General features: G+C 36.3%; 1 protein-coding gene across 1 annotated transcript in view; it reads left to right on the forward strand.

Annotated features, from left to right (window-relative positions):
• LOC114050041 (ryanodine receptor 2) overlaps positions 1-14,484 on the forward strand; it is an 811,539-nt gene that overhangs the window by 779,261 nt on the left and 17,794 nt on the right. The window contains exon 101 of the mRNA XM_027871576.1: positions 789-923. Coding sequence (XP_027727377.1) covers positions 789-923 — 135 coding nt within the window. The remainder of the gene's footprint in view (positions 1-788; positions 924-14,484) is intronic.

Consider the following 14,484-nt stretch of genomic DNA (forward strand, 5'->3'; position numbering starts at 1 on the left):
CTCTGAAATCTGATTGAGCCGATAAGCTTTGGCCTCTTTCACTTTGATCTTCTGATTATATTAACACAGCAAGTGCTAAATTATTTACATTGGTACTTTCTAAATAGTCTTGTATTTTAAAGTTTCAAAAACAGAATCAATTGCCCAGTCAGAGGGTATGATGTGGAAAGAAATGATACTAAATATTCAGCAAAACTTATTTTTGATGCATATAGATATATTTTTGATGCATATAAATTATTTAAATTGAGATTATACATTATAAATATGGAGATATTTCCTTACTGATAAATACCACCCAATTCCAAAATGCAAAAAATAATCCTCATACTTCCTACTTCACAGGGTTGTTGTGAAGAAAGTGCTTTGTAAACCTGAATGTTATGTAAATATGAGTTATCATTATGATAATGGACATTTCTGTCTCATATTAATGTTATAAATCAACAATGGATCTCAATTTGCATGTGAAGGTTAATCTTTGCTCGGTATGAATGTAGACGTGCAGTGGATTCCCTAGCTAATTATGTAGTCAAGTCTTACATAAAATAATCTTAACAGCTGATTAAAATAAAGAAAAGGAAACTGAAAATAAATCACTCATTATACTCAGGGTGTAAGAGCAAGCAGTGAGGATCATTAATTAGGTACTGATTCCATTTGCTTCTTAGATGTAAATCTCGTTGTGTGTTCACTACTGTTACTTCCTACCATATACGTGTTAAATAAACTGGGCAAATGATTGATGATTTTCACATGTGTCCAATATATTTTTCATTGTTTTATAGCTTGTACTGACTGTAGGATTACTGGCTGTTGTCGTTTACCTATACACAGTTGTGGCATTCAATTTTTTCCGAAAGTTCTACAATAAAAGTGAAGATGGAGATACACCAGATATGAAATGTGATGATATGCTAACGGTAAGCTTATGTACTTCAGGCTGATCTTGAACAGAATTTCTCTAGTCACACATCATATTACTCATTCCATAACCATTTTGTGTTTCTCATCTATAGTAAAGCATGATGTAGTATTGCTATGTCAGTAACCACACAGGAATCAGAACTGTCATTATTCAGGGTAATCAACTGCACTCTGATAAATTTCTGGACTAATAAGAAAAAAAATAGTTCTTAAAACATATGAGGAACATAGTGACTTAGGCTTGATGTAAAGGAAAACTGCTTAATAATTAGGGAGCTCCAAAAGTGACTTCTTGGATATATTATAGAATTTTTTTTCATGGATGGGTTGACTTAGGTAGTCACTAAGGTCCCTTTTAACTCCTAAGTACTATTATTACTAGTTTCTGAGTTTAGATATAATCAAAAGCAGACTTAAATTCTCAGTAATGACTAAGAACTCTGCAGAATTCATCTAGGATACCAATATACAAACACATTTTTTAAAAGTTTCATGAAAAAGGAATACAAATGTTCCTGAAGGATTGCTTTAGGATCATGAATTTAGAGTTAGGAGGACTTTGGAGATCATCTAATCCAACCTCTCCATTTCAAAGATGAAGAAACTGAGGCCCAGGGAGGTTAAATGACTTGCCTTAAGTCACACAAGTACTAAATGGCAGAGATAGGAGTTGAACCCATGTCATCTGTCTCCAGATCTAGAACTTTTTTCCATAGGACCGCACATCTTTAACTGGATGTCCCTTAGGCAACTCAAATCAATATAACCCAAGCAGAACACATTACCTTTCCCTCACAATCCATCCCTTCCTAACTTCTCTACATTGATTGAGGCTTCCTCTGTTCTCCTGCCTCCCAGGTCCACAACCTCATAGTCTTTTTCAACCCTTCATTGTCATTTACCGCCTTATAAACAATCATTTGTCAGTCCTGTCAGTCTTACTCCCTCAACTGTCATATCCATACACTTCTCTCAATTCACAACACACTCCAGGCAGGTCCATATTATTTCTCAGCTGGATTCATGAGGCTGTGCTTCAATATATCATTTAAGTGCTTTTAAAAAATCCATTTATCCTCTTTTCATTTGCCCAGTTTCAGCCATAGTAACTACTTCAGTTTCCTGCTATCGTCCAATGTCTGAGCATGGCCCATCCAGCAGAGATATATCACCATGAATGCTATTCTAATACTGTTAGATGACTTACTTCAGTAGTATAAATACAGTTAAGAAATTACTGTTATATTCTGGATAGAACTGTTCAAGAAGATGGATGTGACCAAAAAAGAAAAAGTTAATGACTGTGGAAAGTTAAGAATATCTATAGAACTCCAGTTTAATCTGAAATGATGTCATGTTGGTTTCATGCTTTCCTTATCAAAATCTGTGATGATCCCATCAAATAAATTTTCTATTTCCTTATCAGCCACTAAAGAGTGGGTTGACTAGAAAGCCAAATAATTTAAAATTTTATGCTCTGTGCTGTTGATTTTAAAAAAACAACAACAAACTGTGGCTATATGTAGGCCTTACCTAGTATAACCTAAAATACTATCTTGCACCACACATTTTAGAGTAAATCAACCAACAAATATCTGGATAACTTTTATGTATATAGTACTATGCTAGGGGCTGTGAAGATACGAAAGAATAAGATACATAGTCTGCTGTCAATTAGATTATCAATTACTTGAGAAGACAAAACAAATATGTGCAAGGCAATAAGCAAACAAGTAATTGCTATAATAATAACAACTAGCATTTATATAGCACTTTAAGGTTTTCAAATTGCTTCACATGTTAACTCATTTGATCTTTACAACAGCCCTGTGAAGTAGATGCTGTTATAATCTTAATTTTTCATATGAGGAAACTAAGGCAGGAAGGAAGAATGGAAAGAAGGCAGGACAGACTTGTTAAGTGGTTTTTACTGTGTGGCAGGCACTGAGTTAAGGGATGGGAAAAATCCAAACAAAAAGAAAGATAATCCAAGTATTGCCTTTGTGTTATATAGAATATATAGCTTACATTCTAATCAGGAAAGATAATACACAAAATGGAGCTGAAAAGGCGGGGGATGGGGAAGAGGTAAGGATGAAGGTACCTGACACTGACACAAAGCTTGATTTTTGAAGTTTAGAAGGTCAGGAACAGGGCCAAGAGTGGAATGGAGGCAGGCCAACCTGGGCCTCTTCACAAAATGGAATCTCTAGTAGGAATTCATCAGTAGGAGATGGGATTAGGCCTTGGAGAGGTAGATTTCATGGTGAGCAAGCTGCAGGGTGTTCGGATATTCCAGGGTAAGCAGGCCTAAACATTGAGGGAAGTTCCAGGGTAAGACAGTGTAGGAACATGATTTTGAACTCCAGAAGATCAGAAATAGGTCTGGGATGGGAATGTGTAAAGGAGTGTTTGGGGAAGGATTTTAATTCCAGTTTTCCTGACTCCAAGTCCTGCCACTATTGTGGCATGTTATGCCACCTAGATACGTAAGTTGTGTGATGCTGAAAATAACTATACTGAGACTTGAAGAAGGGAGATATAGAGTAGTCAAAATGACTTTCATGGAAAAGGTGAGATTTGGGCTTGGTAAGATTTTGATAGGCAGAATGAACAAACAGTATTTAAAGAAGAATAGCATGAGAAAAGAGACTGAGAATTAGCATGGGACATCCAAGGAATATTTAGAATACAAGCTAACTATATCAGAGGTTCATGCTGAAAAGCAGTCTGAAATAAGGTTGAGTTGGTGAAGTAGATGAGGCCATATTATATAGGTCTAGGCATAGGAGATTGAATCTGATGTGGTAAGGGGAGGTATTAGAGGTCCTTTAATTCAATTTAATAGAAAAATAGACACTGCTAGGTTGCAAAGTAGAGACTTGGATGTTGGAAATCCAGGGCTCAAATCCTGTCAGACATTTACCAGCTGAGTGACATAGGGTAAATAATGTTACCTCTTAGCCTCGGTTTCCTCATCTGGCAAATGGAAATAAAAATAACATCTACCTCACAGGGTTGTTTTGAGGAAGAAATCAAATGACACAATATATGTAAAACACTTTACAAACCTTAAAGTGCTATGTAAATATTAGCTCTTATTAAATTAAACAAAATTCATTAAGCTTCTATATGTAAAACACTGTGCTAGTCCTAAGGACCTATTCTTTAATTCTGGTATACTAAAAATAATATTAATAATAGTTAGCACATAGATATTGCTTTAAAGTTTGCAAAGTACTTTACAAATATTAATTCATTCTATTTTTACAACAATCCTGGGAGGCAGATGCTGTTATTATCCCCATTTTAGAGTTGAGGAAACTGAGGCAGACAGAATTTATTTAAATGACTTGCCCAGTGTCATATAGCTAATAAGTGTCTGAGACCAGATTTGAACTTGAGTTTTCTTGACTCCAGGTCCAGCATTCTATCCATTGAGCCACCTCTGCTATCCTACTTTTTTGAAGCTATGCCAAATTGTTCTATTTATTCTTATCTAAAAAAACCCAAAAAACAGAAATAGTATCTAGAATACATTGTTTATTCTGTTTACTTAGATTTGCTAAATTTCCAATAGTTCATTTGACTCAGTAAGGTGAGCCAGTTCTCATTGTACCCTTCTTTCCATGCCACCTCCCACATTCACCAGTTATTTTATTCTGTTTCAAGCATTTTTGCCATTTTATGATGATTAATTGAAAATTTTACTTCATAAAAGGATGGAAATAGATTAGGATATTAACTTAGAATTCTTAATCATAAAACTCATCCCTACATCAATTGACAGTGATAAACTGCTCACATTTTTAAACATTGCCCAGAACATGTCTCTGTTTTAGCTAAGGATGTCCTTAAGAGAGACACTGTACCCTCTGACTACATGGCTAATTAATTATGTGTTTAGCTACCTGTTAAGCATAAAAAGGCTTTGAACCTTCTGATATTGGTGTGACTTCAGGAAGTCCAGATGCTGTGTCACAGTTAAAAGATAGGATTAGGGAAATCTAGTTCAAAAAAATCATTGTTGTGGACTAGTCTGAAAGTCTCAGAAGTTTTACAAGTGAGCGAATTAGTCTTCCTGCCATCCCTCTCTATCTTTTACCATTTGGGGATTATAATTGGTTTGCAACAGGACAAAGGAATAAACCCACCTTAAAATTCCCAAACGATTGGAAATCCCCCCCCCTTTTCCCCCCACCCTATGTAACAAAGCCAGAGCTAGAAGTATCTCTGTAGTATTATTTGTAGAATATAAGATGCTTGAGTTCAAGGGTTGTTTTTCATTTTTTCTGTATAAACTGCTGTATGACCAGGTGCAAATCACCTTTCTATGCCTCATGTGTAAAACAAGAAGTTGGACTAAGTCAGCTACTCAGTCAAAACAAGTATTTATTCAAGCATTGTACAGGGCAGTGGGGCTACAGTGACAGAAATTAAACAGTCCTTGCCCTCAAAAAAAACCCCAAAAAACAAACTTGTTCTGCTGGAAGGAATAAGATGTGTACAGATAAGCAAATACTAAATCATATGAAGTAATTTGTGGGGTGGGAAGGCCACTAGCATTTGGGGGGATAGGACAAGCCTCAGATAGGAGATAGCATATAAACTAAGTTTTGTTGTAAGCTACAAATTCCATGAGGTAGAGGTGAAAAGTAAGTGCTTTCCAGACACAGTGGCACCAGCCTCATGTATAAAAAGCACAAAGTGGGAAGTTAGACTGTCGTATACCAAGAACATCAAGTAGACCAGTTTAACTGGAATGGAGAGTCTGTGAGGGGAGGAATATACAGCAAGCCTGGGAAGGTAAACAGGAGCCAGACTGCAAAGGGCTTTAAATGCCATACAAAGGAGTTTGTACTTTATTCTCGAGCCAATAGGGAGCCACTCTCATTTTTGAAAAAGAGAAGTGACATGGTCAGACCTCTACTTCAGAAATATCTTGGCACCTATGTGGAGAATGGTGGAAAAAGGAAAGGTCTGAGGTAGGGAGGCTGTTACGAAGCTATGGCAATAGTCTAGGTAATGGATGATGAAAGTCTGAAGGAGGGCAATAGCCTGTGAGTGAAGAGAAAACTAGAACACCCCTAAAGTTCCTTACAGTTTTAGCATTTTGTCTAACAAAGAGTCTTAACTTTGAAAAAGGACCTTAGAGGTCATTCAGGTAATCCCCAACATTGTATATGTGTATACTCTTTTAAGTACTTTTTAAGTACTCTACTGTACTTTTTCATTTATTACTTTTTTATTAGCTCAAAAAATTAAAACATCAATAACTAAAATTGTATAACAGAACTATTAATCAGAACCAAACTTGTTGATTTGGTGCTTAAAAATACCAACTTAGTTACTTGAAGATGAACACTACATATATGACTTGGTCAAGGTTATTAATGGCCTTTAGAATTTGAACTGTATACCATAAAGAGAAGCTTTTTTAGAGGGAGCATTTGCAGAAAAGAGCTCAGGTAGCACAAAATAGCTGGAAAGTTAGGCTGTAACAGCCTGGCAAATAAATGCTACTGCTATTATATAAAATAAATTTCAATTTATGACAAATATGCTTTATTCTTTCCATCTTGCAAATGTCTTATCTATAGTGCAATATATTCCAAGTACTAGTGAGCTACTTCATGTTTCTTTTAATAAAGCTATCAATCACAAGACCAAAGTCAACCTTGTCATCTCATAAACTAGATGATGATTTAATTGGTGCTTGAGCTATTCATGTTGCCAAGAACAAGTTGACTGATTTATTTCTTGGTTCTCTGCTGAGCCTGGTCTTTTTAATAACTCAATTTCTAAAATATTGAAACAAAGGACACACCAGAGATTCCATATGATCTGTGGAAAAACAAATGGTACAACTTATTTCATAAGTGTAGTCCTACTTGCTTCTTGGTCTTTTTAAACTTAAAAAAAAACAGTTGCTCATCCATGTCTTTTAAGAAAATATTACAGGGCAGCTAGGTGATGCAGTGGATAGATCACCAGCCCTGGAGTCAGGAGGACCTGAGTTCAAATGTGGCCTCAGACGTGTAACACTCACTAGCTGTGTGACTTTGGGCAAGTCTCTTAACCCCAGTTGCCTCACAAAAAAAAAAACAAAACACTGAAAAACAAACAACAAAAAGAAAATACCACAGTGGAAGTATATTACTTTCAAGGACCAATGGAAAATAACTGAGTTCTAGAAACAGATGAAGAGCCTGACAGGGAGAAATGATACAGTAGTGGTGAGGGACGTCAGTTATCCAGACATCTGCTGCAGCTACCTCTGCCAAAGTAAAACAGCCAATAGTTTAGTGGATTGCCTTAATGATAATTTCATACTTCAAATGGTCAAGGACCAAACAAGGGGAACTGCTTTTCAGAGCTGATTTTCACCAACCAAAACAATGGAACCCTTTTAACTTCTCCATGTAGTATCTTTTATAGAGGAGAGAAAATCCAGAGATATTCTGACCTGCACCGTAGATTTTGGAGAAGATTTCAAAGTGTTCAGAGAAAAGGGACTAAAAGTCCCTTTAAACTAAAAGTCACTGGGAAAAGTGAACCCAAGAAGGATGGAATGCTCTCAAGAATGAAATTCAAAAGATATAGGGAAAAACAGCTCTGCTAAGAAGAAAAAGGGAGACAAAAGGGAAACTAAGTTGTATGCCCATGGAACTTATCAACTAACTTAGATTAAAAAAAAAAGGAAGAGAAAATGAAAGCCATAGCAAGTAACAACAGATGAATACAAAAGCGTGCGTTGTCAGCCTTGTCCTGTGAGCATAATGTTAGCAGTGGTCAAGCTTAGAATAAGTGGAGGCTGTTGAGAAATGCTAAGGGTCACAGAAAGGGGTACTAAAAAATCTGTAGTCAAGAAAAGAGGATCATAGAAAAGATCACACACTGTTCAGAGTAAACTAATGATTAAATGGATTATAGAGAAAAATCAGAACCACTTATTTTGTTTCTGTTTTCTCTGTCAAGGAGAATAATCTTTGGACTGAAAAGAACAGAGCAAAAATGACTAAGGGGGAGTAGATAACTAAGATAAGTTTAGTGATATTAAAGAGAATAGTGACATGATCTGATGTAGGCAAGCTACATCCCAGGATATACAAAGAAGTAGCAGGTGTGATTGTTGAGCCACTATCAGTAATCATTGCAAGACAATCAGGCAAATGTTACAAGACTAGAGAAATGGAAATATTGTTCAGATTTTCAGCAAAGTGGAGACCACAAATTATAGACTAGAGAATTTGGCTTTGATTCCAGGCAAAATTCTAAAGTTTCTTGTGAAAGGGATGGTGGGTAAACATTTAGAAAAAGGAACAGTAATCACAAAAGGCCAACAGAGTTCAATAGCAATTCATACCAGACTGATGTAACTTTCATTATTGATAGGGTTACTAGAGTGGTAGATAAGGGAAATGATATTGATATTTTTTGCAAAACAGTCAACAAACTCTCATGATATGGATAAAAGGAAGAGATGTCGGCTAGATGAAAGTAATTTTGAAAATGATTGAATGACCAAACCAAAAGAATTAACTTGCAGCTGGTTAGTGGCTCTGTGTCAGCTGCGGGGTGGAGGGGAGTCTCTGTTAGCATGTCCCAAGCATTGGTACTTAGTCCTGTGCTGAATAACATTGGTATCTATAACTCAAATAAAGGTGACCCTGGCATCCTGATCTAATTTACAGATGATACAAAGCTAGAAGGGATAACTAACAAGATGAGAGGCAGAATCAGAATCTAAAAAAGGTGTTAGACTGGGATATTGGGCTGAATTTATTAAGACCAGATTAAATAGGGATCATTGCAAAATTTTATACTTGGGTTCAGCAAAGCAATTTCACAGGAACAAGATGAGAAAGGTAGGGCTAACAGCAATTTGAATGTATTTGGTGGTTTTAATGGACTGCAAGCACAATGTGACTTGAGTATGATGACATCCAAAATTAAAAAAAAAATTAATGCTATACCAGGCTGTGTTGAGAGAGGCATACTATTCAAGACTACTGGATAAGTAATGTTCGCAATGGACTCTGCCCTGGTCAGACCATGTCTGGATCATATTATTGGGTTCTGTGTCTCAGGTTTTAAGGAAAATGGTGATAAAAGTAGTTGGTATCCAAGGAATTATTAACATAATTCAACATGGGGATCATTTAAAGGAATTAGAGATAGAGAAGACAAGATACAAAAGAATATGATAGTTTTCTTAAGTATCTGAAGGGCTGTCATGTAGAAAAGGAATTAAACCTATTTTACTTGACTGCAGAGGGCAGAAATAGGACTTTTTCATTTTTAATGTATGTGACAGTCCTGGTAAGACGTGCTTCCTGGGAAGTCTTCAAATCCAGTAACTTAGTGTCTGTTTCAGTGGTTAAAGACTTAAGAGTTGACTAATGTTCTAATAAACCTTGTCTTTGGCTGAAAAAAAAAAAGACTTAGGAGTACCCTTTTAATGATCACTGTTAATAATTGCTGTATACCTGCACACAAGCTGAATGGATGGTCCAAACAAGCAGATGCTGAGTCCCAACATATTTGCAATATTCTGTTAGTATTATGAACAGACTGGAATTGGTTCCAGTCAGAGCTGGCACTTCACTGACATGTAAAAGATCTGGACAAGTCAGGGCCAAAATGTCCATTGACTTGTTGACATCAGCATTGTCTTCAGGAAAATCCAAAGGCATTTCAGTGTATCCCAGGTATGGGTACTTTTTTTCTCTCTCTTTTTTTCTTTTTTTCTTTATTTATTTAGTTTTCAATACTCATTTCCATAAGCCTTTTTTTGGGGGGGGGGGTAAAGAATTTTGAATTCTTTTTTGTTTGTTTGTTTGTTTTTTGGTGAGGCTGTTGGGGTTAAGTGGCTTGCCCAGAGTCACACAGTTAGTGAGTGTTATGTGTCTGAGGCCGAATTTGAATTCAGGTCCTCCTGACTCCAGGGCCAATGCTTTATCCACTGCACCACCTAGCTGCTCCAATAAGCTTTTGAGTTTTAAATTTTCTCCCTCTGCTTTCTCTCTCCCCTCCCCAAGCATGCAATCTGATATAGGATCTACTTATACATTCATATTAAATATATTTTCACATTAGTCATGTTGTAAAGAAGAATGAGAATCAATGGGACCACGAGAAAGAAGAAACAAAACAAAACAACAACAACAACAAAAGAGCAAATAGTATACTTCAGTTTGCATTCAACTCCATAGTTCTTTCTCTAGTTGTGGACAGCATTTTTGTTCATAAATCTTTTGGAGTTGTCTTAGATCCTTACATTGCTGAGAAAAGCCAAGTCTATGAAAGTTAGTCATCACAAAATGTGGCTGTTACTATGTACAATGTTCTCCTAGTTCTGCTCATTTCACTCAGCATCAGTTCATATAAGTCTTTCCAGGTTTTTCTGAAGTCTATCTCCTCATCATTTCTTATAGCACAATAGTATTTCATGATATTCATATACCACAACTTATTTAGCCATTCCCCAGTTGATGGGCATCCCGTCAATTTCTAATTCTTGACCAAAATGTTCCCCTATTTTTCATTTAAAGCTTTTTAGGGTATTTTGTGGTTGTTATTTATTTATTATTCTTTTTTTTGGCAAGGCAGTCAGGGTTAAGTGACTTGCCCAGGGTCATACAACTAGTAAGGGTCAAGTGTCAGAGGCCAGATTTGAACTCAGGTCCTCCTGACTCCAAGGTCCATGTTCTATCCACTGTGTCACCTAGCTGCCCTGTGGATAGTTTTTTTTATCACTCAGTACTCCAAGGCCAAAACCTATGAGAAACTGTTCAAAGTATTTGTTTTAGCCATTTCTGGAATGTGGAGTAGAATGACTGCGATGCAGTAATGACTTATGCTCCACTATCCAGGACAGCAACACAATCCACATTCTTAATTTTTATAGTCACCTCTGTGCAAGATACTATGAGTCCAGGTGGAAAATAGGAGTCTAAGTATCACTAACACAGTGTTGTAAATGCTTGTGAAAGACCAAGTGGCTTCACTTCCTTTTCCACAAGCTGTCCCATAGCCCTCAGCCTCTTTGGTACCAAGGTTCCATTCTATTCTCTAGTGCATTTAACCTGAGTGTGGCCATTTCCCACAGTTGTAACACAAGTCAAGGCTGCCTCTCTGTTCTTCTCCAGGTATTTTTCCAAGGGGATCATTGCTATTTCTGGTTCTCTCCTGTGAAAGTTTCTTGTGAGCTTCTGTTATTTTCTGAATCCCTAGAGTAACTGTTCTGCCTTGTATCTTTAACCCATGTTTTAGCATGTATTCTTGAAACAGTTGCATATTGAGGCTTCCCAATGGGACCTACCTGGGCCTAGTTACCATGTCATTCATTGTGTCTAGCAGTTCTTCAGAATTAGATGGGTTCCCCATAAAGTCCTAATTTCCCAGCTGTACTCTTACGAATGTATTATATTTCAGACACACACATTCATTTCAACTGGACCTTATCTTCCATCTCAGGCTTTATTGCCACTAGTTCTACTAATCTCTGTAATTGAGCATCCACACAGAACCTAAAGTCTCAGCGCTAACATGTAGATGCAACAAATGTAGCTTATATTTGGCCCATCTCTAAAAAGTTTTTGAAGTTTTTATAAGCAAATTTTCCATGTCATAATATCATATCTGCATTCCTAGCTGTTAGTCGTACCAAAAAGTTTGAAAGCTTTTCCACTGAGGCTATCAACTAATCTCGTATCCCTGTGTCAGAGACCCTCTAATCACATAGAACTATTGACATACATGTAATACAGGTTTCTCATGTTTGTTTCCCAAAGGGAGAGGGGAGAGATGGGATATATCGTCTCCTGACATATTGTAATTTGATCTAATGGAATTGGGTCATGGCAAAAGGCAGTTTTCCATCCAATCCGCTGGACCTCTCCAATTTCTCATGTTCAAGTGAAGTTTCACTGTATAACTTAGGAGAACATGCCCCTTTGACCCCTTTTATTAGGTACCAGTGTTCTGTCTTCCAGTGACTTAAGGGACCTGTCATTAGGGTTGTTTCCCTAATTTTTCGTTGCCATCAAACTCAAGTTAGACATCTAGACATAAGTAGAGCATTGCATCTTTGACTAATGGAATGCATTGCTCACACGTGATATGTCTGTTACTTCTGGCAAAGGTTATTTCCTTAACCTCTGGAATACAAAAAACCCCAAATCTATATTCAAGCTTGCTTCACAGTTGCTATGCAGTATTGCCCCTTTTGCTCATCAGAGCCATCATTTTATTAAAGACCAACCCTACATCAGATTGTTGATAGGGAGCTGTCTCAAACCAATATCCAGTAACTATTCCCTGTCTAAATTTTTATCGGACAATTTGTAATACTCATATGACTTATAATTTATATATCACATCCATAGAGGCTAGTCCTAACCCCATTCCTAGAGAAACTATCTTACTATCTTTCAATTCTCATACACTGTCCTCAAAACTTCCATTAACATTCTCACACTTATGTATAGATTCTGCTCCAAATATCATTAAATTCTTATGTACATAATATTAGCAAGGTGGTAATATTTCACTATTGACACTATTAGAGGGTCATAATGTTGTTCCATTATGCCAATATTTACTAATCAACAAAAAACAACACACACCAGTGAGTTAAACAATTTAATCAAATCCACTATAACTCAAAGGCATCAAAGTTATAACAAGCATTAAAGTCATGACCAAGATATAGACTAATAAAAAACTGAAATAATAAAAGGCACTCATAAAACATGATATTCTCATTGGCCATATTAAGTAATTAACATTAATATTTTTAAAAGCTGAAGTATTACACAGTGATCATCCCAGGTAAAATGTGAAAACCAAATCAATTCCAAAACCTGAAGCAAAAATCCCAACATATGAGGAAAAAAATAATCAAACACCATAGCATTCATAACATTTCATATCCAATTCTCAAGATTAGCCATTATTGGGCTTAATTCAACTCCCAGTTCAAATTGTTAAAAATAAAGAAATTTTAAAAGTCAAGATCATAATTAAACACTTACAGTATTAGTATAACAAATGCTTGAGAAATACTACAAAAACAAAATAAAACAAAACCAAGAGAAAAAATTTAGGCTAAGATAAGATTCCTATTTATAACACTAGGGGTCATACCAGGCTAAGCTTGTGGTCTGGGAGAAGCTTAAAGCCCTGGGTTAGTAATACACTGCAGTTATGAATGAGAAATGGGTTGATTATGCCCCCAGATCAAGAGTTAAGGACAGAATCACAAGCCATTCGTTGTTTCATAACTGTACTCCAAAAAATAGAATGAATAGTAACTGGAACTTGTGGTCTGCCCTGCCATACCATAAGTCTCATCTGGTATGAACCATAATGCTACAAATATCTAATCAGAGGTTTTGAGGAGGTTTTGGGAAGGCAATTCTTGTGCCATTCAGATATAATCTTGACAACTGAGCTATGCATACAAGAATTTCATTTATATTGTTCAAAGAGAACTTGTTCTGGGAGACAGGAGGTGGGGCAAGATAATTAACTTCACAGTCAATTAGTGCCTTATTGAATGAATGAAAGGTGTTTTTTTTCCCCTCCGTTTGAATTTGACTGATGACCAATTGCTTGTAGAGGAAATAAAACAAATTGATGCATGAGTATGGCATTTAGTACCACTCTTATCTATAAATAAATTTGTTGTTGTTGTACAGTCATTTCAGTTGTGTCCCACTCTTCATGGCCTCATTGGGGGTTTTCTTGGCAAAGATACTAGAGTGATTTGCCATTTCCTTCTCCAGCTCATTTTACAGATGAGGAAACTGAGGGACACAGGGTTTGCTATGACTTTGCCCATGATCACACAGCTAGTAAATGTCTGAGACCAGATTTGAATTCGAGAAGATGGGTCTTCATGACTCCAGGCCCAGTACTCTATCCACTGTGCCACATAGCTGCCCCTAAAAACAAATAAAATTTTCTCAAAATTTTCAATACATTCAAAGATTTACATTAGCCAGTATGCTTATTTAAACATGGAAGGAAGGAAAAATCATATTAGTGCTGGCTTTTTAAAAAATATGAATAAAGGACTCTTATGTACAAAAATATTTGTAACAGTTCTTTCTGTGGTGGCAAAGAAGTGGAAATTAAGGGGATGCCCATCGATTGGGGAATGGATGAACAAATTGTGGTGTATCAATCTGATGGATTATTATTGTGCTATAACAAATAATGAAAGGAATGGTTTCAGAAAAACCTCAGAAGACCTGCATTAACTGAAGTAAAGAAAATGAGCAATACCAGTAGAACAATCTGCACTGGAACAGTAATATTGTAAAGATAATCAACTTTGAAAGAATTAGTAACTCTGAGCAATACTATGATGCACTACAACTCCAAAGGTCTGAAATATGTTGTCCACCTCCAGATAGAGAACTGATGGATTCAGTGTAGATTTACACATATTTTTCACTTTTTCTTCCTTTCTTCCTTTCTTCCTTTCTTCCTTTCTTCCTTCCTTTCTTTCTTTCTTTCTTTCTTTCTTTCTTTCTTTCTTTCTTTCTT

This window comes from Vombatus ursinus, unplaced genomic scaffold, assembly GCF_900497805.2.
Source record: "Vombatus ursinus unplaced genomic scaffold, bare-nosed wombat genome assembly UNPS02014798.1, whole genome shotgun sequence".
In the NCBI taxonomy this organism is placed as follows: Eukaryota; Metazoa; Chordata; class Mammalia; order Diprotodontia; family Vombatidae; genus Vombatus; species Vombatus ursinus.